We start from the raw sequence: 25,921 nt of genomic DNA on the forward strand, positions 1-25,921 counted from the left end.
CGGATGACGATCTGCCAAGGTGCTTTCCTTGCAGAAGTTGTATCCAGAGCCCTGAGCTGGTGCTGTCAGGAGTGATGCTGAGGGCCTTTAGCAGATGTAGCCGCCCCTTCTGCCATAGCAGCCCAGGCCTCCCAGCCCATAGCCAAGCCCAAAGCCAAATCCACCAGAGATGGGCTGTCCCTGGGCATTGAGTTCACTGCCAACAGCAGCCGAGGAGGTGGATCCAACAACGGTGCTCTGGGGGAAGGAGGTCATGATGGGTCCTGGCAGGGTGACCAGCACAGGGGAAGGGTCAATAATGACCCTGGAGTTCTGGCATTGCAGGGCACAGGGCTCGTTGCAGCTGTTGGCCAGCGGGGTGGGTCCGCAGGGTCGGCAGAGGTCGTAGCAGGCCATGGGTGTGGTGTGGAGGGTCCCTGGAAGAGAGGGGAGTGAGGCAGGGCAGGGCTGTGAGGGGTGTGAGGGGTGGTGATGCAGGAGGGTGAGGGAGTGTGGAGGCTGTTGTGGGGCTGTGGGGAGGTGTGAGGGCTGCTGAGGCTGGGGATGAGTGTGCTGGAAGAGAGGGGTCAGGGGTGCAGCAGCAGGAGGGTTGAGGTCTTGAGACTCACCTTGTTGTCAGCAGGAGCAGGAGCAGAAGGAGTGAGGAGAAGTGTGTGAGGGAGAGAGGCTCTGGGCTGGTTTTTATGCTGGTCGTGGAGGGGCGGGACAGCTTTGTCCCATGACCTTGGGGCATTTTGCAGACCACAGTTCCTGACTGGTTCAGATTGGTGAGTCCTGTGGTGGGGAGTGTTTTCCTTCCCACAACTCTGCTCTGTCATGTCCTAATTTTGAATCCTTCTCCATGTGACTGTGGTGAGATCTTTCAAATGCAAGTATTAGAGACCAAAGTTTATTTATTTTGGAAGGGCTGTGGACATGACCAGAGCTTTGTGCAGTGGGCTGTCATCAGTGAAGTCACCCCACGGTCCTGGTGTGCTGTGGTTTGTGGGAGTCTTTGGAGACATTCCTCCCTCCTTGCCACAACCCTGTCAGGCTCATCCGTTTTTGCAACTCTTCTGGGGTTGATGGGTGTCCCCTTCCCTCACATTTTCTCCCCCCATGTCTTGTTGCTAGCATTGCAGATATGTCTACATGCCAGGCCTTTTGTTCTAGAGATGGGAAATCAATCACTGTGGTGTCTCCCCTACTGTCCTATGCCTTGTGTTGCTTCATCCATAGCGCTTGTTTCTGCTGGGCCCAGCAAGGTCAGACTCTGGAGTATCAAAACTAGAAAGGAAAACTGCTGAAGGATAAGTAGAAGATATGTGGAACAATTAAAGGAACTCCAGACATCCACTTTTCAGAAAAAGAAAGTTGACCTTGTTCCTCTCTAGAGGTACCTGAATGGAAATTGTAACATCGGTTTTGTGCGGTGCAGACTTGCAAGTCGTGATGTGAGGAGTGTTTTCCTTCTCACAATCGTTCAGTGTCATATCCTGGTCTTGATGCTGTGTTCATCTGACCTTGGTGATTTCATTTAATTGAGAGTTGGTAATTGGGAAGATTTGCTTGGGCAGTGCATGTCAGAGAAAACAGAATAAACAACAAATGCCTAGGAAAAGTATGGGAGTCACGAGTGAGGTCATGTTGTGGTACTTGTGTGTTTTAGTTTGTGGGTGTTTTGTGAAAAGGGTCACCTTTCCATTACAGTCATACCAGGCTGCTCTAGCCCTTGCAGCTGTGCATGCATGAGTAGCTGAGTCTTCCATCACGGTCACTCTTTTACTAAAATGTGAGTATTTGAACGTGAAGACTGGTATTGATGGTGCTTGTCAAAGGGGATTGAAAACGTGATCAAGATTTGGAGATGTTGGTTGTCATCAGGGAGGTCACCCTATGGAAGTCATGGTTTGGTGGGTATCATGAGAAAACGGGTCCCAAACTATCCCAGGTCATTCAGTCTGCTCTGGGCTTTACATCTGTACCAGGTGTGAGCACCTGGGCTCTTCTGTTCCACGTGGGCAGTGGGAGAGTTTCCTCCTCATCAAGTTGGCCAATGGTGGAGTGGCTGAGGCAACACTTGGCTGTTCCAGCTGTCAGAGAGACCTGGACACTGAAGGTTAAAGTAATCCCCCACAAGCTGAAGCAAAATAAATGTGAAATTTTGCATCTGGACAGGAATTGCACCTGACCCTGCATCATGTTGGGGCCCAAGAGTCTGGAAAGTGGCTTCTTTGATCAGTGATGCTGGTTGAGTACAAAGAGACCTGAAGGTTGCAACGGAGCATTGCTGCAAAGGACTTCACCAGTGTCCAAGACAGAATTTAGAAACCTGTTGCCATGAAGCTGGGAGAGGTGGCACTTCCTGTATTTTGAGCACAGGTGAGATTGCATGTTGAGTGATGCAGACAATACTGGCCTCCAGAGGTGGTGAAGGACAATGGGGGCAGTGAACAAATAGCAGTTGAGGGCCATGAGATAATGCAAGGGCTGGAGAATCTTTGCTAGACGAGAGACTGAGAGCTGGGACTCTGTGGAGACAGGACTAGAGATGGAGAGATCTGGGACTCTGAGTAAATAAGGCTGGGCAGGAGGTCTCATGAGTGTGTGAGAGCTCTTCTGTTCTCAGCGTTGCACACATGAAGGGAAATGGGGCGAGTGCGCTTGTGAAAAGAGACAGAACTGCAGGGGCAAAGGAGGCAAGAATTTCTCAGTGTGTGTGGATGGTGACAGAGTGTAGGAGACGATGGGATCCCTGTTCTTGTAGGTCCAAAACTGGACTGGCCATAGTCCTGAAAATCCTGCTCCTGATGGACCTGCTTGAGCAGAGGTGATGGAAGCATTTGTGCTCCAGAGTTCCTTCCCATGTGCATGATGTTGTTCCCCTGTTTGCTGGGAGTATTCAAGACTCGTGCTGGAATGGGAATTTCGAAAGTATGTGCTGGCATGTAGGTACTCTTTCAGACCTGTGCCCAGGACAGAATTATTGTGTCCAAGCATTTGGTGTATCAGGGGATGGACTTGTATCATGTTCTGTAAAGTCTCCCCTCTCTTCTGTTTCCAATGTAAGCGTTGGTTGTTGCTGGTGGGAACATATTGGCTATGAAATGTTCTTTGCTCCCTTTCTATCCTATATAATGGTTGAGTAGTGGCATTGCACTGGGTGAGGATGTGAGACTGTTGGATTTCCAAAAGACAAGGAAGCAACTCAGGTTCTGATTCAAGAAAAATTTATTGAAGTGAAAGAATTCTGAGAAGGAAGAACCTGAAGGAATCAGGTGTGGGGTGTAAGTAGGACAACAATCAGCCAAGGTACTTTCCTTGCAGAAGTTGTATCCAGAGCCCTGAGCTGGTGGTGTCAGGAGTGATGCTGAGGGTCCTTAGCAGTTGTAGCCACCCCTTCTGCCATAGCAGCCCAGGCCTCCCAGCCCATAGCCAAAGCCAAAGCCAAATCCGCCAGAGATGGGCTGTCCCTGGGCATTGAGTTCACTGCCAACAGCAGCCGAGGAGGTGGATCCGACGACGGTGCTCTGGGGGAAGGAGGTCATGATGGGTCCTGGCAGGGTGACCAGCACAGGGGAAGGGTCAATAATGACCCTGGAGTTCTGGCATTGCAGGGCACAGGGCTCGTTGCAGCTGTTGGCCAGCGGGGTGGGTCCGCAGGGTCGGCAGAGGTCGTAGCAGGCCATGGGTGTGGTGTGGAGGGTCCCTGGAAGAGAGGGGGGTGAGGCAGGGCTGGGCTGTGGGGATGTGAGGGGTGGTGATGCAGGAGGGTGAGGGAGTGTGGAGGCTGCTGTGGGGCTGTGGGGAGGCGTGAGGGCTGCTGAGGCTGGGGATGAGCGTGCTGGAAGAGAGGGGCCAGGAGTGCAGGAGCAGGAGGGTCAGGGCCTGGAGACTCACCTTGTCAGCAGGATCAGGAGGAGAAGGAGTGAGGAGAAGTGTGTGAGGGAGGGAGGCTCTGGGCTGGCTTTTATGCTGGTCCTGGAGGGGCGGGACAGCCTTGTCCCATGCCCTTGGGGCATTTTGCAGGCCTGGTGAGTCCTGAGGTGGGGAGTGTGTTACTTCCCACAACTCTGCAGTGTCATGTCCTGCTCTTGAGGCCATGACCTTGACAGCAGCTTATGAATGCAAGTATTAGAGACCAAAGGCTGCTGTTGATGTTGTTTTTCTGGGAGGGCTGAAGACATGACCAGAGCTTTAGAGTGGGGATGTCATCAGTTTGTGGAAGTGCTGTGGTTTGTGTGTGTGTGGTGAAGCGGGGCCTCATTCCAGCACTGCCATGTCAGGATTGTTTGGCTTTGCAGCTCCTCTGGGGGTGACAGGAGTTCCCCTTCCATAACATTTTGTGTCTTCCTATCATGTTGTGAAGTACCTAAACCTGTCTGTATTGCAGGCCTTTCTCACTGGAGATGGAAAAGCAATTCTTCTGATTTAGGAATGCCTCCTGTAGTCCCCAAGGTCTTGTGTTTGTGGATCCATAGCTGGTGAAGGATAAAGAGATGAAGACATGAGAGGAGGATTTGATGGAACTGCAGATGCTGATTTTCCAGAAAAAGAGTGTTTACCTTGTTACTTTCTAGATGAACCTGAATGTAAGTCATAATATCAATTTTGTATGACATAACCTTACAGGTCATGAAGTGGGGATTATTTTCCTTGCCACAATCCTTCAGTGTCCTGTCCTGCTCTTGAGGCCGTGTCCATCTGACTGTAGCGGCAGGTTTAAAGTGAGAGTTGGTGTTTGGGAGGATTGGCATGGAAGATGTGTGTCAGGGAAACCAGAATATACAACAAAAGCTTAGGATAAATATGGGTGTCATCAGTGAGGTCATTTTGTGGTTCTTGTGTGGTTTAGTTTGTGGGTATGATCTGCAGAGGGGCCTGATTCCATCACAGCCTTGTCATGCTGGTCTGGCCTTTGCTGCTGTGCCATGCATGAGGAGCTGCCCCTTCCATCACAGTCATTCCTCCTTTAATGTGTGTTTGAGACCAAAGGCTGATGTTGATGGCGCATGTCAATAGGGAATTAAGAAATGAACAAGATTTGGAGAGGTTGGACGTCACCAGTGAAGTCAACCTGTAGAACTCATGGTTTTGGGTTTGTGGGTGTGATGTGGAGTCCCAAGCTATGGCAGGTCACTCAGGCTGGTCTGGAATCTGCGTCTCTGCACGGTGTGAGCGCCTGAATTCTGTTCCACATGGGCAGTAGGAGAATTGCCTCCTACGCAAGTTGGCAGATGATGGAGTGTCCGTGTCACCACTTGGTAGTTCCACCAGACAGAGGGGTCTGGAGGCTGAGTTTTAAATATATCTTCTGCATTTCAGGAATGGAAAATGTGATGTCCTGCATTTAGGCAGGAATAGCACTGGGCCCCTGGTCATGCTGCAGCCTGATAGCCTGGAAAGAGGCTGGTGCAGAACACAGGGATCACAAGGTTGCTGTGGAGATTTATATCATAGGATGTCACCAGTGTCCAAGACATATTCCTGAAAATTGGTGCCATGAAGATGGGACAGGTGGCCCTTCAAGCCAGGTGGTCTTCCAAGCACTGGCGGGATCCCCTGTGGTGTGGTGTGGTGTGGACAGTTCTGGCCTCCAGAGGTGAAGAATCAGTAGGGGATTGTGACCAAAGGCCAGCTGAGTGCCACCAGATAGAGTACAGGCTGGAGAATGTTTGCTGAGGAGTGACTGAGAGAGCTGAGAGTATGAGGAGACAAAGCTGGGCAGGAGGTGTCACGAGTGTGTGGGAGCTCTGCTGCTCTCAGCATTGCACACACAAAGGCAAAGGGCACAAGTGCATGCTGAAAATAGACAGAATTCCATGGGCAAAGGAGGCAAGAATTTCTCAGTGTGTCTGAATGGTGACAGAGTGTATGAACCATTGGGATCCCTCTTCTTGGAGGTCTTAAACGGAACTGGGCATAGGCCTGGAAATTCTGCTTCTGCTGGGCATGCTTGAGCAGAGGAGATGGAAGCACTTTCCCTCCAGAGTTCCTTCCCATGTGCATGAATTCTTGTTCCTCTGTTTGCTGGGAGGATTCAAGGCTCGTGCTGGAAAGGGAATTTTTCAAGTGTGTGCTGGCTTTGAGAGAGTGACTTTGGCTGAGGTGTGCCCTGGACAGAATTATTGTGTCCAAGCATTTGGTGTATCAGGTGATGAGCTTGTATCATGTTCTGGAAGGTCCCACCTCTCTTCTGTTTCCTATGTCAGCAGTGGTTGTTACTGGTGGATTCATATTTACTAAGAAAGGTTCTTGCTCCTTTTCCAACCAACATAATGGTTGAGTAGTGGCATTGCACTGGGTGAGGATGTGAGACCATTGGAATTCCAAAAGACGAGGAGGTGACTCAGGTTCTGATTCAAGAAAAATTTATTGAAGTGAAAGAATTCTGAGAAAGAGGAAGCTACTAAAGGAATCGGGTGTGAGGTAGCAGTAAGGTGACCATAAGCCAAGGTGCTTTGCTTGCAGAAGTTGTATCCAGAGCTCTGAGCTGGTGGTGTCTGGAGTGGTGCTGAGGGTCCTTAGCAGATGTAACCGCCCCTTCTGCCATAGCAGCCCAGGCCTCCCAGCCCATAGCCAAGGCCAAAGCCAAATCCACCAGAGATGGGCTGTCCCTGGGCATTGAGTTCACTGCCAACAGCAGCCGAGGAGGTGGATCCGACTACGGTGTTCTGGGGGAAGGAGGTCATGATGGGTCCTGGCAGGGTGACCAGCACAGGGGAAGGGTTGATGATGACACGAGAGTCCTGGCATTGCAGGGCACAGGGCTCGTTGCAGCTGTTGGCCAGCGGGGTGGGTCCGCAGGGTCGGCAGAGGTCGTAGCAGGCCATGGGTGTGGTGTGGAGGGTCCCTGGAAGAGAGGGGGGTGAGGCAGGGCAAGGCTGTGGGGGTGTGAGGGGTGGTGATGCAGGAGGGTGAGGGAGTGTGGAGGTTGCTGTGGGGCTGTGGGGAGGTGTGAGGCTGCTGAGGCTGGGGATGAGCGTGCTGGAAGAGAGGGGCCAGGGGTGCAGGAGCAGGAGGGCTTCAGGGTCTTGGTACTCACCTTGTCAGCAGGAGCAGGAGGAGAAGGAGTGAGGAGAAGTGTGTGAGAGAGAGAGGCTCTGGACTGGCTTTTATGCTTCTTCTGGATGGGCGGGGCAGGTTTGTCCCATGGCCCTGGGGCATTTTGCAGGCCACAGTTCCTGACTGGCTCAGATTGGTGAGTCCTGTGGTGGGGAGTGTTTTCCTTCCCACAACTCCGCAGTGTCATGTCCTACTTTTGAATCCTTCTCCATGTGACTGTGGTGGGAGGTTTTAAATGCAAGTATTAGAGATCAAATTTTGTTATTTTTGGAAGGGCTGTGGAAACGACCAGAGCTTTTGACAGTAGACTATCATCAGTGAAGTCACCCCACGGCCCTGTTGTGCTGTGGTTTGTGGGAGTCTTTGGAGACATTCTTCCCTCCTCCACAACCCTGTCAGGCTCATCGGGTTTTGCAGTTCTTCTGGGGTTGATGGGTGTCCCCTTCCCTGACATTTTCTCCCCTCATGTCTTGTTGCTAGCATTGCAGATATGTCTACATGCCAGGCCTTTTGTTCTAGAGATGGGAAATCAATCACTGTGGTGTCTCCCCTACTGGCCAATGCCTTGTGTTGCTTCATCCATAGCGCTTGTTTCTGCTGGGCCCAGTAAGGTCAGACTCTGGAGTATCAAAACTAGAAAGGAAAACTGCTGAAGGATAAGTAGAAGACATGTGGAACAATTGAAGGAACTCCAGACATCCACTTTTCAGAAAAAGAAAGTTGACCTTGTTCCTCTCTAGAGGTACCTGAATGGAAATTGTAACGTCGGTTTTGTGCGGCACAGACTTGCAAGTCGTGATGTGAGGGGTGTTTTCCTTCTCACAATCGTTCAGTGTCATATCCTGGTCTTGATGCTTTGTTCATCTGACCTTGGTGGCTTCATTTAATTGAGAGTTGGTAATTGGGAACATTTGCTTGGACAGTGCATGTCAGAGAAAACAGAATAAAGAACAAATGCCTAGGAAAAGTATGGGAGTCATGAGTGAGGTCATTTTGTGGTACTTGTGTGTTTTAGTCTGTGGGTGTTTTGTGAAAAGGGTCACCTTTCCATTACAGTCATACCAGGCTGCTCTAGCCCTTGCAGCTGTGCATGCATGAGTAGCTGAGTCTTCCATCACGGTCATTCTTTCACTAAAATGTGATTATTTGAGCCTAAACACCTGTGTTGATGGTGCATGTCAAAGGGGATTGAAAATGTGATCAAGATTTGGAGAGGTTGGTTGTCATCAGGGAGGTCACCTATGGAAGTCATGGTTTTGGGGTTTGGTGGGTATCATGAAAAAACTGGTCCCAAACTATCCCAGGTCAGTCAGTCTGCTCTGGACTTTGCATCTGTGCCAGGTGTGAGCACCTGGGCTCTTCTGTTCCACGTGGGCAGTGGGAGAGTTGCCCCCTCATGAAGTTGGCCAATGGTGGAGTGACTGAGGCACCACTTGGATGTTCCACCAGTCAGATAGACCCGGACACTGAGGGTTAAAACAATCCACATTTCAGAAAATTGTTGCCATGAACTTGGGAGAGGTGCCGCTTCCTGTAATTGAGCACTGGTGCGATCTCATGTGAAGTGGATGTGGACAGTTCTTGCCTCCAGAGGTGAAGAAGCACAATGGGGGCAGTGAACAAATAGCAGTTGAAGACCATGAGATGGTGAAATGGCTGGAGAATCTTTGCTCGAGGAGAGACTGGGAGAGCTGGGACTGAGAGGAGACTGGAAAATCTGGAACTCTGATGAAACAAGGCTGGGCAGAAGGTGTCATGAGTGAGTGGTATCTCTGCTGTGCTCAGCATTGCACACATTAAGGGAAAGGGGGCAAGTGCATGACTGAAATGAGACAGAATTCCAGAGGCACAGGAGGCAAGAATTTCTCAGTGTGTGTGGATAGTGACAAAGTGTAAGAGACGATGGGATCACTCTTCTTGGAGGTCCAAAACAGAGCTGGCCATAATCCTGAAAATCGTGCTCCTGCCAAGCCTGCTTGATCGGAGAGGATGGAAGCACTTGCTCTCCAGAGTTCCTGTCCAAGTGGATTATGCTCTTGTTCCTGTGTCTTCTCTAGGGACTCGAGAGTGCTGGTGGAAAGAGAATTTTTCAGGTCATAGAATGACTTTGACAAGGCAGTACCCGGGACAGAATTGTGTCCAAGTTTTGGTGTATCAAGTCATGGGCTTGTGTCATGTTCTGTACGGTCCCACTTGTCTTGTGTTTCTCATGTCAGCACTGGTTTTACTAGTGGGGATATATCTGCTAAGAAATATTCTTTGCTCCTTTTCCATCCACTATAATGGTTGAGTAGTTGCATTACTCTGGGTTATGATTTGTGACCATTGGAATTCCAAAGAAGACGAAGTACACAGATTGTGTTTCAAGAAAAATTTATTGAAGTGAAAGAATTCCGAGAAAGAAGCTGAAGGGATCAGGTGTGGGGTGTAAGAAGGGCGACAATCAACCAAGGTGCTTTGCTTGCAGGAGTTGTTTCCAGAGCCCTGAGCTGGTGGTGTCAGGAGTGGTGCTGAGGGTCCTTAGCAGATGTAGCCGCCCCTTCTGCCATAGCAGCCCAGGCCTCCCAGCCCATAGCCAAGGCCAAAGCCAAATCCACCAGAGATGGGCTGTCCCTGGGCATTGAGTTCACTGCCAACAGCAGCCGAGGAGGTGGATCCCACAACGGTGCTCTGGGGGAAGGAGGTCATGATGGGTCCTGGCAGGGTGACCAGCACAGGGGAAGGGTTGATGATGACCCTGGAGTTCTGGCATTGCAGGGCACAGGGCTCGTTGCAGCTGTTGGCCAGCGGGGTGGGTCCGCAGGGTCGGCAGCTGTCGTAGCAGGCCATGGGTGTGGTGTGGAGGGTCCCTGGAAGAGAGGGGAGTGAGGCAGGGCAGGGGTGTGGGGGTGTGAGGGGTGGTGATGCAGGAGGGTGAGGGAGTGTGGAGGCTGCTGTGGGGCTGTGGGGAGGCGTGAGGGCTGCTGAGGCTGGGGCTGAGCGTGCTGGAAGAGAGGGGCCAGGGGTCCAAGAGCAGGAGGGTCAGGGGTTTGAGACTCACCTTGTTATCCACAGGAGCAGGAGGAGAAGGAGTGAGGAGAAGTGTGTGAGAGAGAGAGGCTCTGGGCTGGCTTTTATGCTGGTCCTGGAGGGGCGGGACAGCCTTGTCCCATGGCCCTGGGGCATTTTGCAGGCCTGGTGAGTCCTGAGGTGGGGAGTGTGTTGCTTCCCACAACTCTGCAGTGTCATGTCCTGCTCTTGAGGCCATGACCTTGACTGCAACTTATGAATGCAAGGATTAGAGACCAAAGGCTGCTGTTGATGTTAATTTTCTGGGAGGGCTCTGGACATGACCAGAGCTTTAGAGTGGGGATGTCATCACTGTGGCAGTGCTGTGGTTTGTGTGTGTGTGGTGAAGTGGGGCCTCATTCCAGCACTGCCAGGTCAGGATTGTTTGGCTTTGCAGCTCTTTTGGGGGTGACAGGAGTTCCCCTTCCATAACATTTTCTGTCTTCCTATCATGTTTGAAGTACCTAAACCTGTCTGTATTCCAGGCCTTTCTGACTGGAGACGGAAAAGCAATACCTGTGATTTAGCAGTGCTTCCTGTAGCCCCCAAGGTCTTGTGTTACTGCATCCATAGCTGGTGAAGGATAAAGAGATGAAGACATGAGAGGAGCATTTGATGGAACTGCAGATGCTGATTTTCCAGAAAAAGAGTGTTGACCTTGTTACTTTCTAGATGAACCTGAATGTTGTCATAATATCAATTTTGTCTGACATAACCTTACAGGTCATGAAGTGGGGATTATTTTCCTTGCTGTAATTCTTCAGTGTCCTGTCCTGCTCTTGAGGCCGTGTCCATCTGACTGTAGCTGCAGCTTTAAAGTGAGAGTTAGTATTTGGGAGGATTGGCATGGAAGATGTGTGTCAGGGAAACCAGAATATACAATAAAAGCTTAGGATAAATATGGATGTCATCAGTGAGGTAATTTTGTGGTTCTTGTGTGGTTTAGATTGTGGGTATGATCTGCAGAGGGGCCTGATTCCATCACAGCCTTGTCATGCTGGTCTGGCCTTTGCAGCTGCGCCGTGCATGCGGAGCTGCCCCTTCCATCACAGTCATTTCTCCTTTAATGTATATTTGAGACCAAAGGCTGATGTTGATGGCGCATGTCAATGGGGAATTAAGAAATGACCATGATTTGGAGAGGTTTGGTGTCACCAGTGAGGTCAGCCTGTAGAACTCATGGTTTTGGGTTTGTGGGTGTGATGAGAAGAGATACCCCAGGCTACGGCAGGTCAGTCAGGCTGGTCTGGACTCTACATCTGGTCAAGGTGTGAGTACCTGAATTCTGTTCCATGTGGGCAGTAGGAGAATTGCCTCCTAAGCAAGTTGGCAGATGATGGAGTGTCCGTGTCACCACTTGGTAGTTCCACCAGACAGAGGGGTCTGGAGGCTGAGTTTTAAAGATATCTTGTGCATTTTCGGAATGGAAAATGTGAAGTCCTCCATTTAGGCAGGAATAGCACTGAGCCCCTGGTCATGCTACAGCCTGATATCCTGGAAAGAGCTTGGTGCAGAACAGAGATATCACAAGGTGCAGTGGAGCTTTATTTCTAAGGATGTCACCAGTGTCCAAGACACTTTCCTGAAAATTGGTGCCATGAAGATGGGAGAGGTGGCCCTTCCTCTCTTAAGAGCACTGATGGGATCCCCTGTGGTGTGGTGTGGTGTGGACAGTTCTGGCCTCCAGAGGTGAAGAATCAGTAGGGGATTGTGAACAAAGGCCAGCTGAGGGCCACCATATAGAGCACAGGCTGGAGAATGTTTGCTGAGGAGTGACTGAGAGAGCTGAGAGTATGAGGAGACAAATCTGGGCAGGAGGTGTCATGAGTGTGGGGGAGCTCTGCTGCTCTCAGCATTGCACACACGAAGGCAAAGGGCACAAGTGCGTGCTGAAAATAGACAGAATTCCATGGGCAAAGGAGGCAGGAATTTATCAGTGTGTGTGAATGGTGACAGAGTGTATGAGCCATTGGGATCCCTCTTCTTGGAGGTCTTCAACAAAATTGGGCATAGGCCTGGAAATCCTGCTCCTGATGGTCCTTCTTGAGCAGAGGCGATGGAAGCACTTTCCCTCCAGATTTCCTTCCCATGAGCACGAGTTCTTGTTCCTGTGTTTGCTGGGAGGATTCAAGACTCGTGCTGGAAAGGGAATTTTTCAAGTGTGTGCTGGCATAGAGTGACTTTGGCTGAGATGTGCCCTGGACAGAATTGTTGTGTCCAAGCTTTGGTTGTATCAGGTGATGGGTTTGTGTCATGTTCTGTACAGTCCCACCTCTCTTCTGTTTCCCATGTCAGCACTGGTTGTTACTGGTGGGTAAATATTTACTAAGAAAGGTTCTTTGCTCCTTTTCCAACCAACATAATGATTTAGTGTGGCATTGCACAGGGTGAGGATGTGAGACCATCGAATTTCCAAAAGAAGAGGAAGCAAGTCAGGTTCTGATTCAAGAAAAATTTATTGAAGTGAAAGAATTCTGAGAAAGAAGAAGCTGCCAAAGGAATCAGGTGTGGGGTGAAAGTCGGGCAACGATCAGCCAAGGTGCTTTGTTTGCAGGAGTTGTATCCAGAGCCCTGCACTGGTGGTGTCAGGAGTGATGCTGAGGGTCCTTAGCAGATGTAGCCGCCCCTTCTGCCATAGCAACCCAGGCCTCCCAGCCCATAGCCAAAGCCAAAGCCACCAGAGATGGGCTGTCCCTGGGCATTGAGTTCACTGCCAACAGCAGCCGAGGAGGTGGATCCAACAACAGTGCTCTGGGGGAAGGAGGTCATGATGGGTCCTGGCAGGGTGACCAACACAGGGGAAGGGTCAATAATGACCCTGGAGTTCTGGCATTGCAGGGCACAGGGCTCGTTGCAGCTGTTGGCCAGCGGGGTGGGTCCGCAGGGTCGGCAGAGATCGTAGCAGGCCATGGGTGTGGTGTGGAGGGTCCCTGGAAGAGAGGGGAGTGAGGCAGGGCAGGGGTGTGGGGGTGTGAGGGGTGGTGATGCAGGAGGGAGAGGGAGTGTGGAGGCTGCTGTGGGGCTGTGGGGAGGTGTGAGGGCTGCTCAGGTGGGGCTGAGCATGCTGAAGAGAAGGGCCAGGGGTGCAGGAGCAGGAGGGTGAGGGTCTTGAGACGCACCTTGTCAGCAGGAGCAGAAGGAGTGAGGAGAAGTGTGTGAGGGAGAGAGGCTCTGGGCTGGCTTTTATGCTGGTCCCGGTGGGGCGGGACAGCTTTGTCCCGTGGCCCAGGGGCACTTTGCAGGACACAGTTCCTGACTGGCTAAGGGTGCTGAGTCCTGTGGTGAGGAGTGTTTTCCTTCCTACAACTCTGCAGTGTGATGTCCTACTTTTGAATCCTTCTCCACCTGACCTTGGCAACAGCTTTTAAATGCAAGTATTAGAGACCAAAGTTTGTTTTTTTGGAAGGGCTCTGGACATGACCAGAGCTTTGCAAAGTGGAGTGTCATCAGTGAAGTCACTCCATGGCCCTGTTGTGCTGTGGTTTGTGGGAGTCTTTGGAGACATTCTTCCCTCCTCCACAACCCTGTCAGGCTCATCGGGTTTTGCAGCTCTTGTGGCGGTGATGGGTGTCCCCTTCCATCATATTTTCTCCCTCCCTGTCCCGTTGCTAACATTGTAGACCTGTCTACATGCCAGGTCTTTTGTGCTGGAGATGGGAAATCAATCACTGTGGCACCTCGCCTGCAGTCCAATGCCTTGTGTTGCTTCATCCATAGTGCTTGTCTCTGCTGGGCCCAGTAAGGTCACACTCTGGAGTCTCAAAACTAGAAAGGAAAACTGCTGAAGGATAAGTAGAAGAGGTGAGCAGTAATTGAAGGAACTCCAGACATCCACATTTCAGAAAATGAAAGTTGACCTTGTTCCTCTATTGAAGTACCTGCATGGAAATTGTAACATTGGTTTTGTGCGGCACAGACTTGCAAGTCGTGATGTGAGGAGTGTTTTCCTTCTCGCAATCCTTCAGTGTCATGTCCTGCTCTGGAGGCCGTGTTCAACTGACCTTGGTGGCTTCATTTAATTGAGAGTTGGTAATTGGGAAGATTTGCTTGGACAGTGCATGTCAGAGAAAACAGAATAAAGAACAAATGCCTAGGAAAAGTATGGGAGTCATGAGTGAGGTCATTTTGTGGTACTTGTGTGTTTTAGTTTGTGGGTATGGTGTGAAGAGGATAACCTTTCCATTACAGACATGTCAGGCTGCTCTAGCCTTTGCAGCTGTGCCATGCATGAGTAGCTGAGTCTTCCATTATGGTCATTCTTTCACTAAAATGTGATTATTTGTGCCTAAAGACTGGTGTTGATGGTGCATGTCAAAGGGGACAGAAGATGTGATCAAGATTTGGAGACGTTGGTTGTCCTCAGCGAGGTCACTGTATGGAAGTCATGGTTTTGGGGTTTTGTGGGTGTCATGTCCCAAACTATCCCAGGTCTGTCAGTCTGCTCTGGGCTTTGCTTCTGTGCCAGGTGTGAGCACCTGGGCTCTTCTGTTCCATGTGGGCAGTGGGAGAGTTTCCTCCTCAGGACAGAGGCAGATGGTGGAGTGACTGAAGCACCACTTGGCTGTTCTACCAGTCAGATAGACGTGGACACTGAGGGTTAAAAGAATACACATTTCAGAAAATTGTTGCCCTGAACTTGGGAGAGGTGGCCCTTCCTGTAACTGAGCACTTGTGAGATCTCATGTGAAGTGGTGTGGACAGTTCTGGCCTCCAGAGGTGAAGAAGCACAATGCGAGGAAGTGAACAAATAGCAGTTGAAGGCCATGAGATAATGAAATGGCTGGAGAATCTTTGCTAGAGGAGAGACTGGGAGAGCTGGGACTAAGAGGAGTCTGGAAGATCTGGAACTCTGATGAAACAAGGCTGGGCAGAAGGTGTCACGAGTGTGTGAGAGTCTGCTGTTCTCAGCATTGCACACTTCAAGGGAAATGGGGCAAGTGCATGACTGAAATGAGCCCGAATTCCAGAGGCACAGGAGGCAAGAATTTCTCAGTGTGTGTGGATGGTGACAAAGTATAAGAGATGATGGGATCACTCTTCTTGGAGGTCCAAAACTGAACCGGCCATAGTCCTGGAAATCCTGCTTCTGCTGGTCCTGCTTGAGCAGAGTGGATGGAAGCATTTGCTCTTTAAAGTTCCTGTCCTAGTGGATGATGCTCTTGATCCTGTGTGTACTGGGAGGACTCAAGAGTGCTGCTGGAAAGAGAATTTTTCAAGTGTGTGCTGTCATAGAATGACTTTGACAAGGCAGTACCCAGGACAGAATTGTGTCCAAGTTTTGGTGTATCAAGTCATGGACTTGTGTCCTGTTCTGTACGGTCCCACCTGTCTTCTGTTTCCCATGTCAACACTGGTTTTACTAGTGGGGATATATCTGCTAAGAAATGTTCTTTGCTCCTTTTCCATCCACTTTATTGGTTGAGTAGTGGCGTTGCACTGGGTGACCATTGGAATTCCAAAGAAGACAAAGCAATCGGATTGTGTTTCACGAAAAATTTATTGAAGTGAAAGAATTCTGAGAAAGAAACGGAAGGGAATAGGTGTGGGCTGTAAGAAGGGCGACAATCAGCCAAGGTGTTTTGCTTGCAGGAGTTGTGTCCAGAATCTGAGCTGGTGGTGTCAGCAGTGATGCTGAGGGTCCTTAGCAGATGTAGCCACCCCTTCTGCCATAGCAGCCCAGGCCTCCCAGCCCATAGCCAAGGCCAAAGCCAAATCCACCAGAGATGGGCTGTCCCTGGGCATTGAGTTCACTGCCAACAGCAGCCGAGGAGGTGGATCCCACAACGGTGCTCTGGGGGAAGGAGGTCATGATGGGTCCTGGCAGGGTGACCAGCACAGGGGAAGGGTCAATAATGACTCTGGAGTTCTGGCATTGCAGGGCACAGGGCTCGTTGCAGCTGTTGGCCAGCGGGGTGGGTCCACAGGGTCGGCAGAGGTCGTAGCAGGCCATGGGTGTGGTGTGGAGGGTCCCTGGAAGAGAGGGGAGTGAGGCAGGGCAGGGGTGTGGGGGTGTGAGGGGTGGTGATGCAGGAGGGTGAGGGAGTGTGGAGGCTGCTGTGGGGCTGTGGGGAGGTGTGAGGGCTGCTGAGGCTGGGGATGAGTGTGCTGGAAGAGAGGGGTCAGGGTGCCAGGGCAGTAAGGGAAGGGGCCTGAGACTCACCTTGTCAGCAGGAACAAGAGGAGATTGTGTGAGGAGAAGTGTGTGAGGGAGAGAGGCTCTGGGCTGGCTTTTATGCTGGTCCTGGAGGGGCGGGACAGCCTTGTCCCATGGCCTTGGGGCATTTTGCAGGCCTGGTGAGTCCTGAGGTGGGGAGTGTGTTGCTTCCCACAACTCTGCAGTGTCATGTCCTGCTCTTGAGGCCATGACCTTGACAGCAGCTTTTAAATGCAAGGATTAGAGACTAAAGGCTGCTGTTGATGTTGTTTTTCTGGGAGGGCTGAAGATGTGACCAGAGTTTTGGAGTGATGGAGTGTCATCATTGTGGCTGTGCTCTGGTTTTGTGTGTGTGTAGTGAAGAGGAGCCTCATTTCACCACATCCATGTGAGGCTTGTTAGTGGTTTGGGTTTTGTAGCTCTCCTGCTGCTGTCAGATGTCCCCTTCCATCACATTTTTGTCTCCCTATCATGTTGTGAAATTTCTAAACCTGTCTGTATTTCAGACCTTTCCCAATGGAGATGGGAAAGGAACTCCTGTGATTTAGGGATGCCTCCCATAGTCCCCAAGTTCTTGTGTTGGTGGATCCATAGCTGGTTAAGGATAAGGATAAGAGATGAGAGGAGCACTTGATGGAACTGCAGATGATGAGTTTTCAGAAAAAGATTGTTGACCTTGTTACTTTCTAGATGAAACTGTATGGAAGTCATAATATCTGTTTTGTCTGACACAGCCTTAGAAGTCATGAAGTGGGGATTGTTTTCCTTCCCACAATCTTTTAGTATCCTGTCTTGCTCTTGAATCAGTGTCCATCTGCTCATAGCGGCAGCTTTAAAGTGAGAGTTGGTATTTGGGAGGATTGGCATGGAAGATGTGTGTCAGGGAAACCGGAATATACAACAAAAGCCTAGGATAAGTATGGGTGTCATCAGTGAGGTCATTTTGTGGTTCTTGTGTGGTTTAGTTTGTGGGTGTGATGTGAAGAGGGACCTGATTCCATCACAGCCTTGTCAGGCTGGTCTCTCCTTTGCAGCTGTGCCATGCATGTAGAGCTGCCCCTTCCATAATAGTAATTTCTCCTTTAATGTGTATTTGAGACCAAAAGCTCATGTTGATGGTGCCTGTCAATGGGGAATTAAGAAGTGACCAAGATTTGAAGACATGGTGTGTCACCAGTGAAGTCAACCTGTAGAACTCATGGTTTTGGGTTTGTGGGTGTGATATGAAGACGGGTCCCAAGCTATGCCAGGTTGGTCAGGCTGGTCTGGACTCTGCATCTGGTCAAGGTGTGCGCACCTGAATTCTGTTCCATGTGGGCAATAGGAGAGTTGCCTCCTAAGTAAGTTGGCAGATGGTGGAGTGGCTGTGTCACCACTTATTAGTTCCACCAGCCAGAGGGGTCTGGAGGCTGAGTTTTAAAGAAATCACCTACATTTCAAGAATGGAAAACATGAAGTCCTGCATTTAGGCAGGAATAGCACTGGGCCTGTGATCATGCTGTAGCCTGGAAAGAGGCTGGTGCAGAACACAGAGATCACAAGGTTGCAGTGGAGATTTATTTCAAAGGATGTCACCTGTGTTCAAGAGAGAGTCCTGAAAATTGGTGCCATGAAGAGGGGAGAGGTGACCCTTCCTCTCTCTAGAGCACTGCTGGGATCTCATGTGGCGTGGTGTGGACAGTTCTGGCCTCCAGGTGTGAAGAATCAGTAGGGGATTGTGAACAAAGGCGAGATAGAGCAAGGGCTGGAGAATTTTTCCTGGAGGAGTGACTGAGAGAGCTGGGACTATGAGGAGACAGAGCTAGAGACAGAGAGCTGTGGAAACAAAACTGGGCAGGAGTTGTTACGGGTGTGTGGGAGATCCACTGTTCGCAATGTTGCAGAGTTAAAAGCAAAGGGCGCAAGTTCACTTCTGAAAAGAGACAGAACTGCAGGGGCAAAGGAGGCAAGAATTTCTCAGTGTGTGTGTGGATGGTGACAGAGTGTAAGAGATGAATGGATCCCTCTTCTTCAAGGTCGCAAACTGAACTGGCCATAGTCCTGGAAATCCTGCTCCTGCTGGGCCTGCTTGAGCAGAGGGGATGGAAGCACTCGCTATCCAGAGTTTGTCCCCATGTGCATGATGTTGTTCCTCTGTTTGCTGGGAGGATTAAAGACTCGTTCTGTAAAGGGAATTTTTCAAGTATGTGCTGGCATGGTGGTACTTTCTCAGACCTGTGCCCAGGACAGAATTACTGTGTCCAAGCATTTGGTGTATCAGGGGATGGGCTTGTATCATGTTCTGTAAAGTCTCCCCTCTCTTCTGTTTCCAATGTAAGCGTTGGTTGTTGCTGGTGGGAACATATTGGCTATGAAATATTCTTTGCTCCTTTTCCATCCACTTTATTGGTTGAATAGTGGCATTGCACTGGGTGAGGATGTGAGACTGTTGGAATTCCAAAAGACAAGGAGGCAACTCAAGTTCTGATTCAAGAAAAATTTATTGAAGTGAAAGAATTCTGAGAAGGAAGAACCTGAAGGAATCAGGTGTGGGGTGTAAGTAGGACAACAATCAGCCAAGGTGCTTTCCTTGCAGAAGCTGTATCCAGAGCCATGAGCTGGTGGTGTCAGGAGTGATGCTGAGGGTCCTTAGCAGATGTAGCCGCCCCTTCTGCCATAGCAGCCCAGGCCTCCCAGCCCATAGCCAAGGCCAAAGCCAAATCCACCAGAGATGGGCTGTCCCTGGGCATTGAGTTCACTGCCAACAGCAGCCGAGGAGGTGGATCCGACGACGGTGCTCTGGGGGAAGGAGGTCATGATGGGTCCTGGCAGGGTGACCAGCACAGGGGAAGGGTTGATGATGACACGAGAGTCCTGGCATTGCAGGGCACAGGGCTCGTTGCAGCTGTTGGCCAGCGGGGTGGGTCCGCAGGGACGGCAGAGGTCGTAGCAGGCCATGGGTGTGGTGTGGAGGGTCCCTGGAAGAGATGGGGATGAGGCAGGGCAGGGATGTGGGGGTGTGAGGGGTGGTGATGCAGGAGGGTGAGGGCGTGTAGAGGCTGTTGTGGGGCTGTGGAGAGGCGTGAGGGCTGCTGAGGCTGGGGATGAGGGGTCTGGAAGAGAGGGGCCAGGGGTGCAGGAGCAGGAGGTTCAGGGGATTGAGACTCACCTTGTTGTCAGCAGGAGCAGGAGGAGAAGGAGTGAGGAGAAGTGTGTGAGGGAGCGAGGCTCTGGGCTGCCTTTTATGCTGGTCCTGGAGGGGCGGGACAGCTTTGTCCCATGACCTTGGGGCATTTTGCAGGCCTGGTGAGTCCTGAGGTGGGGAGTGTGTTGCTTCCCACAACTCTGCAGTGTCATGTCCTGCTCTTGAGGCCATGACCCTGACAGCAGCTTTGAATGCGAGGATTAGAGACCAAAGGCTGCTGTTGATGTTATTTTTCTGGGAGGACTGAAGACGTGGCCCGAGCTTTGGAGAGGTGGGATGTCATCATTGTGTCAGTGCTGTGGTTTGTGTGTGTGTGGTGAAGCGGGGCCTCATTCCATCACTGCCATGTCAGGATTGTTTGACTTTGCAGCTCCTCTGGGGGTGACAGGAGTTCCCCTTCCATAACATTTTCTGTCTTCCTATCATGTTGTGAAATTTCTAAACCTGTCTGTATTGCCAGCCTTTCTCACTGGAGATGGAAAAGCAATACCTGTGATTTAGCAGTGCTTCCTGTAGTCCCCAAGGTCTTGTGTTTGTGCATCCATAGCTGGTGAAGGATAAAGAGATGAAGACATGAGAGGAGCATTTGATGGAACTGCAGATGCTGATTTTTCAGAAAAAGATTGTTTACCTTGTTATTTTCTAGATGAACTTGAATGGATGTCATAATATCAATTTTGTCTGACATAACCTTACAGGTCATGAAGTGGGGATTATTTTCCTTGCTGTAATTCTTCAGTGTCCTGTCCTGCTCTTGAGGCCGTGTCCATCTGACTGTAGCGACAGCTTTAAAGTGAGAGTTGGTATTTGGGAGGATTGGCGTGGAAGATGTGTGTCAGGGAAACCAGAATATACAACAAAAGTCTAGGGTAGGTATGGGTGTCATCAGTGAGGTCATTTTGTGGTTCTTGTGTGGTTTAGTTGGTGGGTGTGATGTGAAGAGGGACCTGATTCCATCACAGCCGTTTCAGACTGGTCTGGGCTTTGCACCTTGTCATGCATTGTGGTCTGCCCTTTTCCATCATGGCCATTCCTCTTTTAAATTGGGAGTATTTGAGACCAAAGGCTGGTATTGATGGTGCATGTCAATGGGAACTTAAGAAGTGACCAAATTTGGAGAAGTGAGGTGCCATCAATGACGTTAGCCTTTGGGACTCGTGGTTTTGGAGTGTGTAACGAGAAGAGGCGTCCCAAGCTACGCCAGGTCTTTCAGGCTGGTCTGGGTTTTGCATCTCTGCCAGGTGTGAGCGCCTGGGCTATTCCATTCCATATTGGCAGTGGAGGAGTTGCCCCTTCAGCAAATTGGCAGATGGTGGAGTGGCTGAGGCACCCCTTGACTGTTCTAATAGTCAGAAGGGCCTGGAGCCTGAGGGTTAAAGGAATCCCACAGAAGATCAAGTACAGAGAACATGAAGTTCTGCATGTGTGCAGGAATTGCACTTGACCACACATCATGTTGTGGGCCGAGAGTCTGGAATGTGGCCTTTCCGATCCGGACCCTGTGCTGCTGGTTGGGAACACAGAGATCAGAAAGGTGCTGTTGAGCTTTACTTCAAGGGATGTCATCTCTGTCCAAGACAGATATTTGAAAACTGTTGCCATGAAGTTGGGAGAGGTGGCCCTTCTAGTCTTTCATGCACTGGTGAGATCGCATGTGGAATGGTGCAGACAATTCTGGCCTCCACAGGTGGAGAAGCACATTGAGAACAGTGAGCAAATAGCAGTTCAGGGCCACAAGATATTGCAAGGTCTGGAGATGTTTCCTAGAGGAGAGACTGAGTGAGCTGGGGCTCTGAGGAGACAAGGCTGGGCAGGAGATGTAACAAGTGTGTGGGAGCTCTGTTCTTCTCAGCTTTGCACAGGTGACAGCAAAGGAGGCAAGTGAAATGTGAAAAGAGACTGAATTCCATGGTCAAAGGAGGCAAGAATTTCTCAGTGTATGTGGATGGTGACAGAGTGTCTGTGACGATGGGATCGCTCTTGTTGGAGATCCAAAACTGAACCGGCCATAGTCCTGGAAATCCTGCTCCTACTGGGCCTGCTTGAGCAGAGGGGATGGAAGCACTTGCTCTCCAGAGTTCCTTGCCAAGTGGATGATGCTCTTGTTCCTGTGTGTACAGGGAGGAGTCAAGAGTACTGCTGGAAAGGGAATTTTTCAAGTGTGTGCTGGCATAGAATGTCTTTGACAAGGCAGTATCCAGGACAGAATTGTGTCCAAGCTTTGGTGTATCAAGTCATGGACTTGTGTCATGTTCTGTACGGTCCGACCTGTCTTCTGTTTCCAATGTCAGCACTGGTTGTTACTAGTGGGGGCATATTGGCTAAGAAATGTTCTTTGCTCCTTTTCCAACCAACATAATGGTTGAGTAGTGGCATTGCTCTGGGTGAGGATTTGTGACCATTGGAATTCCAAAAGAAGAGGAAGCAACTGAGGTTCTGATAAATGAAAAATTTATTGATGTGAAAGAATTCTGAGAAAGAAGAAGCTGAAGGGATCAGGTGTGGGATGAAGTTGGGCGACAATGAGCCAAGGTACTTTGCTTGTCGGAGTTGTATCCAGAGCCCTGAACTGGTGGTGTCAGGAGTGATGCTGAGGGTCCTTAGCAGATGTAGCCACCCCTTCTGCCATAGCAGCCCAGGCCTCCCAGCCCATAGCCAAGGCCAAAGCCAAATCCACCAGAGATGGGCTGTCCCTGGGCATTGAGTTCACTGCCAACAGCAGCTGAGGAGGTGGATCCGACGACGGTGCTCTGGGGGAAGGAGGTCATGATGGGTCCTGGCAGGGTGACCAGCACAGGGGAAGGGTCAATAATGACCCTGGAGTTCTGGCATTGCAGGGCACAGGGCTCGTTGCAGCTGTTGGCCAGCGGGGTGGGTCCGCAGGGTCGGCAGAGGTCATAGCAGGCCATGGGTGTGGTGTGGAGGGTCCCTGGAAGAGAGGGGAGTGAGGCAGGGCAGGGCTGTGGGGGTGTGAGGGGTGGTGATGCAGGAGGGTGAGGGAGTGTGGAGGCTGTTGTGGGGCTGTGGGGAGGTGTGAGGGCTGCTGAGGCTGGGGCTGAGCGTGCTGGAAGAGAGGGGTCAGGGGTGCAGGAGCAGGAGGGTCAGAGTCTGGAGACTCACCTTTCTGTCAGCAGGATCAGGAGGAGAAGGAGTGAGGAGAAGTGTGTGAGAGAGAGAGGTTCTGGGCTGGCTTTTATGCTGGTTTTGGATGGGCGAGACAGCCTTGTCCCATGGCCTTGGGGCATTTTGCAGGCCACAGTTCCTGACTGGTTCAGATTGCTGAGTCCTGTGGTGGGGACTGTTTTCCTTCCCACAACTCTGCTGTGTCATGTCCTACTTTTGAATCCTTCTCCACCTGACTGTGGTGGGAGGTTTTAAATGCAAGTATTAGAGATCAAATTTTGTTGTTTTTGGAAGGACGAAGGACATGACCAGAGCTTTGGGCAGTGGGCTGTCATCAGTGAAGTCACTCCATGACCCTAGTGTGCTGTGGTTTGTGGGAGACTTTTGAGACATTCCTCATTCCCCCACACCCCTGTCAGGCTCATCAGGGTTTGCAGCTCTTCTGAGGGTGACAGTTGTTCCCCTTCCATCACATTCTCTCTCCCCATGTCTTGTTGCTAGCATTGCAGACCTGTCTACATACCAGGCCTTTCGTGCTGGGGATGGGAAATCAATCACTGTGGTGTTTCCGCTGCAGTCCAATGCCTTGTGTTGCTTCATCCATAGTGCTTGTTTCTGCTGGGCCCAGTAAGGTCAGACTCTGGAGCATCAAAACTAGAAAGGAAAACTGCTGAAGGATAAGTAGAAGACATGTGGAACAATTGAAGGAACTCCAGACATCCACTTTTCAGAAAAAGAAAGTTGACCTTGTTCCTCTCTTGAGGTACCTGAATGGAAATTGTAACATCGGTTTTGTGCGGCATTGACTTGCAAGTCGTGATGTGAGGAGTGTTTTCCTTCTCATAATCCTTCAGTGTCATGTCCTTGTCTTGATGCTGTGTTCATCTGACCTTGGTGGCTTCATTTAATTGAGAGTTGGTAATTGGGAACATTTGCTTGGACAGTACATGTCAGAGAAAACAGAATAAACAACAAATGCCTAGGAAAAGTATGGGAGTCATGAGTGAGATCATTTTGTGGTACTTGTGTGGTTTAGTTTGTGGGTGTTTTCTGAAAAGGGTCACCTTTCCATTACAGTCATACCAGGCTGCTCTAGCCCTTGCAGCTGTGCATGCATGAGTAGCTGAGTCTTCTATCACTGTCATTCTTTCACTAAAATGTGATTATTTGAGCCTAAACACTGGGGTTGATGGTGCATGTCAAAGGGGATTGAAAATGTGATCAAGATTTGGAGAGGTTGGTTGTCATCAGGGAGGTCACCCTATGGAAGTCATGGTTTTGGGGTTTGGTGGGTATCATGAAAAAACTGGTCCCAAACTATCCCAGGTCTGTCAGTCTGCTCTGGGTTTTGCATCTGTGCCAGGTGTGAGCACCTGGGCTCTTCTGTTCCACGTGGGCAGTGGGAGAGTTGCCCCCTCATGAAGATGGCCTATGGTGGAGTGGCTGAGGCACCACTTGGATGTTCTACCAGTCAGATAGATGTGGACACTGAGGGTTAAAAGAATCCACATTTCAGAAGATTGTTGCCATGAACTTGGGAGAGGTGCCGCTTCCTGTAATTGAGCACTGGTGAGATCTCATGTGAAGTGGATGTGGACAGTTCTGGCCTCCAGAGGTGAAGAAGCACAATGGGGGCAGTGAACAAATGGCAATTGAGGGCCACGAGATAGTGAAATGACTGGAGAATCTTTGCTAGAAGAGAGACTGGGTGAGCTGGGAATCAGAGGAGACTGGAAAATCTGGAACTCTGATGAAACAAGGCTGGGCAGAAGGTGTCATGAGTGTGTGGTATCTCTGCTGTTCTCAGCATTGCACACATTAAGGGAAAGGGGGCAAGTGCATGACTGAAACGAGACAGAATTCCAGAGGCACAGGAGGCAAGAATTTCTCAGTGTGTGTGGATGGTGACAGAGTGTAAGAGACAGTGGGATCGCTCTTCTTGGAGGTCCAAAACAGAGCTGACCATAATCCTGAAAATCGTGCTCCTGCCAAGCCTGCTTGAGCGGAGGGGATGGAAGCACTTGCTCTCCAGAGTTCCTGTCCAAGTGGATTATGCTCTTGTTCCTGTGTCTTCCCTAGGGACTCGAGAGTGCTGGTGGAAAGAGAATTTTTCAGGTCATAGAATGACTTTGACAAGGCAGTACCCAGGACAGAATTGTGTCCAAGTTTTGGTATATCAAGTCATGTTCTGTACGGTCATGTTCTGTACGGTCCCACTTGTCTTCTGTTTCTCATGTCAGCACTGGTTTTACTAGTGGGGATATATCTGCTAAGAAATATTCTTTGCTCCTTTTCCATCCACTATAATGGTTGAGTAGTTGCATTACTCTGGGTTATGATTTGTGACCATTGGAATTCCAAAGAAGACGAAGTAACACAGATTGTGTTTCAAGAAAAATTTATTGAAGTGAAAGAATTTGGAGAAAGAAGCTGAAGGGATCAGGTGTGGGGTGTAAGTAGGGCGACAATCAGCCAAGGTGCTTTGCTTGCAAAAGCTGTTTCCAGAGCCCTGAGCTGGTGGTGTCAGGAGTGATGCTGAGGTTCCTTAGCAGATGTAGCCACCCCTTCTGCCATAGCAGCCCAGGCCTCCCAGCCCATAGCCAAGGCCAAAGCCAAATCCACCAGAGATAGGCTGTCCCTGGGCATTGAGTTCACTGCCAACAGCAGCTGAGGAGGTGGATCCCACAACGGTGCTCTGGGGGAAGGAGGTCATGATGGGTCCAGGTAGGGTGACCAGCACAGGGGAAGGGTCAATAATGACCCTGGAGTTCTGGCATTGCAGGGCACAGGGCTCGTTGCAGCTGTTGGCCAGCGGGGTGGGTCCGCAGGGACGGCAGAGGTCGTAGCAGGCCATGGGTGTGGTGTGGAGGGTCCCTGGAAGAGAAGGGGGTGAGGCAGGGCAGGGCTGTGAGGGGTGTGAGGGGTGGTGTTGCAGGAGGGTGAGGGAGTGTGGAGGCTGCTGTGGGGCTGTGGGGAGGCGTGAGGGTTGCTGAGGCTGGGACTGAGCATGCTGGAAGAGAGGAGCCAGGGGTGCAGGAGCAGGAGGGTTGAGGTCTGGAGACTCACCTTGCTGTCAACCGGAGCAGGAGGAGAAGGAGTGTAGAGAAGTGTGTGAGGGAGGGAGGCTCTGGGCTGGCTTTTATGCTGGTCCTGGATGGGCGGGGCAGCTTTGTCCCATGGCCTTGGGGCATTTTGCAGGCCTGGTGAGTCCTGAGGTGGGGAGTGTGCTGCTTCCCACAACTCTGCAGTATCATGTCCTCCTCTTGAGGCCATGACCTTGACAGCAGCTTTTAAATGCAAGGATTAGAGACCAAAGGCTGCTGTTGATGTTGTTTGTCTGGGAGGGCTCAATACATGACCAGAGCTTT

General features: G+C 50.6%; 6 protein-coding genes across 6 annotated transcripts; all 6 read right to left on the minus strand.

The window, feature by feature from the left end:
• Nucleotides 1-87: 87 nt before the first annotated feature.
• On the minus strand, nucleotides 88-411 carry LOC117002021 (feather beta keratin-like). Its single transcript, XM_033070833.1, has one exon. It carries the CDS (start codon nucleotides 394-396, stop codon nucleotides 88-90), a length of 309 nt encoding a protein of 102 aa, XP_032926724.1. The 5' UTR covers nucleotides 397-411.
• A 2,948-nt stretch (nucleotides 412-3,359) lies between these two features.
• LOC117008090 (feather beta keratin-like) lies at nucleotides 3,360-3,668 on the minus strand. The gene has a single exon (XM_033081693.1). It carries the CDS (start codon nucleotides 3,666-3,668, stop codon nucleotides 3,360-3,362), a length of 309 nt encoding a protein of 102 aa, XP_032937584.1.
• Nucleotides 3,669-6,503: 2,835 nt separating this feature from the next.
• On the minus strand, nucleotides 6,504-9,873 carry LOC117002808 (feather beta keratin-like). The gene is made up of 2 exons (XM_033072255.1): nucleotides 9,575-9,873; nucleotides 6,504-6,573 (listed from the first exon to the last, which is right to left on the minus strand). Exons 1-2 carry the CDS (start codon nucleotides 9,871-9,873, stop codon nucleotides 6,504-6,506), a joined length of 369 nt encoding a protein of 122 aa, XP_032928146.1.
• Nucleotides 9,874-12,699: 2,826 nt separating this feature from the next.
• On the minus strand, nucleotides 12,700-16,042 carry LOC117007323 (feather beta keratin-like). Its single transcript, XM_033080387.1, has 2 exons — nucleotides 15,781-16,042; nucleotides 12,700-12,764 (listed from the first exon to the last, which is right to left on the minus strand). Exons 1-2 carry the CDS (start codon nucleotides 16,040-16,042, stop codon nucleotides 12,700-12,702), a joined length of 327 nt encoding a protein of 108 aa, XP_032936278.1.
• Nucleotides 16,043-18,874: 2,832 nt separating this feature from the next.
• Nucleotides 18,875-19,183, minus strand: LOC117006252 (feather beta keratin-like). Its single transcript, XM_033078631.1, has one exon. The coding sequence runs from the start codon at nucleotides 19,181-19,183 to the stop codon at nucleotides 18,875-18,877; it is 309 nt and encodes a 102-aa protein (XP_032934522.1).
• A 2,847-nt stretch (nucleotides 19,184-22,030) lies between these two features.
• On the minus strand, nucleotides 22,031-25,407 carry LOC117003235 (feather beta keratin-like). The gene is made up of 2 exons (XM_033073009.1): nucleotides 25,109-25,407; nucleotides 22,031-22,100 (listed from the first exon to the last, which is right to left on the minus strand). The coding sequence occupies exons 1-2, from the start codon at nucleotides 25,405-25,407 to the stop codon at nucleotides 22,031-22,033; spliced, it is 369 nt and encodes a 122-aa protein (XP_032928900.1).
• Nucleotides 25,408-25,921: the final 514 nt, after the last annotated feature.

This window comes from Catharus ustulatus, chromosome 1 (genome assembly GCF_009819885.2).
Source record: "Catharus ustulatus isolate bCatUst1 chromosome 1, bCatUst1.pri.v2, whole genome shotgun sequence".
Taxonomy (NCBI): domain Eukaryota; kingdom Metazoa; phylum Chordata; class Aves; order Passeriformes; family Turdidae; genus Catharus; species Catharus ustulatus.

Bases quoted from the DNA above. Each gene is read 5' to 3' on its own strand.
- LOC117002021 (XM_033070833.1), bottom strand. From the start codon at position 396: ATGGCCTGCTACGACCTCTGCCGACCCTGCGGACCCACCCCGCTGGCC.
- LOC117008090 (XM_033081693.1), bottom strand. From the start codon at position 3,668: ATGGCCTGCTACGACCTCTGCCGACCCTGCGGACCCACCCCGCTGGCC.
- LOC117002808 (XM_033072255.1), bottom strand. From the start codon at position 9,873: ATGGCCTGCTACGACAGCTGCCGACCCTGCGGACCCACCCCGCTGGCC. The intron at 6,574-9,574 runs CATCTGCTAAGG...CTCTGGTGGATT, and splicing joins TATGGCAGAAGGGGCGGCTA to TGGCTTTGGCCTTGGCTATG.
- LOC117007323 (XM_033080387.1), bottom strand. From the start codon at position 16,042: ATGGCCTGCTACGACCTCTGCCGACCCTGTGGACCCACCCCGCTGGCC. The intron at 12,765-15,780 runs TGGGAGGCCTGG...TCTCTGGTGGCT, and splicing joins CTTTGGCCTTGGCTATGGGC to TTGGCTTTGGCTATGGGCTG.
- LOC117006252 (XM_033078631.1), bottom strand. From the start codon at position 19,183: ATGGCCTGCTACGACCTCTGCCGTCCCTGCGGACCCACCCCGCTGGCC.
- LOC117003235 (XM_033073009.1), bottom strand. From the start codon at position 25,407: ATGGCCTGCTACGACCTCTGCCGTCCCTGCGGACCCACCCCGCTGGCC. The intron at 22,101-25,108 runs CATCTGCTAAGG...CTCTGGTGGATT, and splicing joins TATGGCAGAAGGGGTGGCTA to TGGCTTTGGCCTTGGCTATG.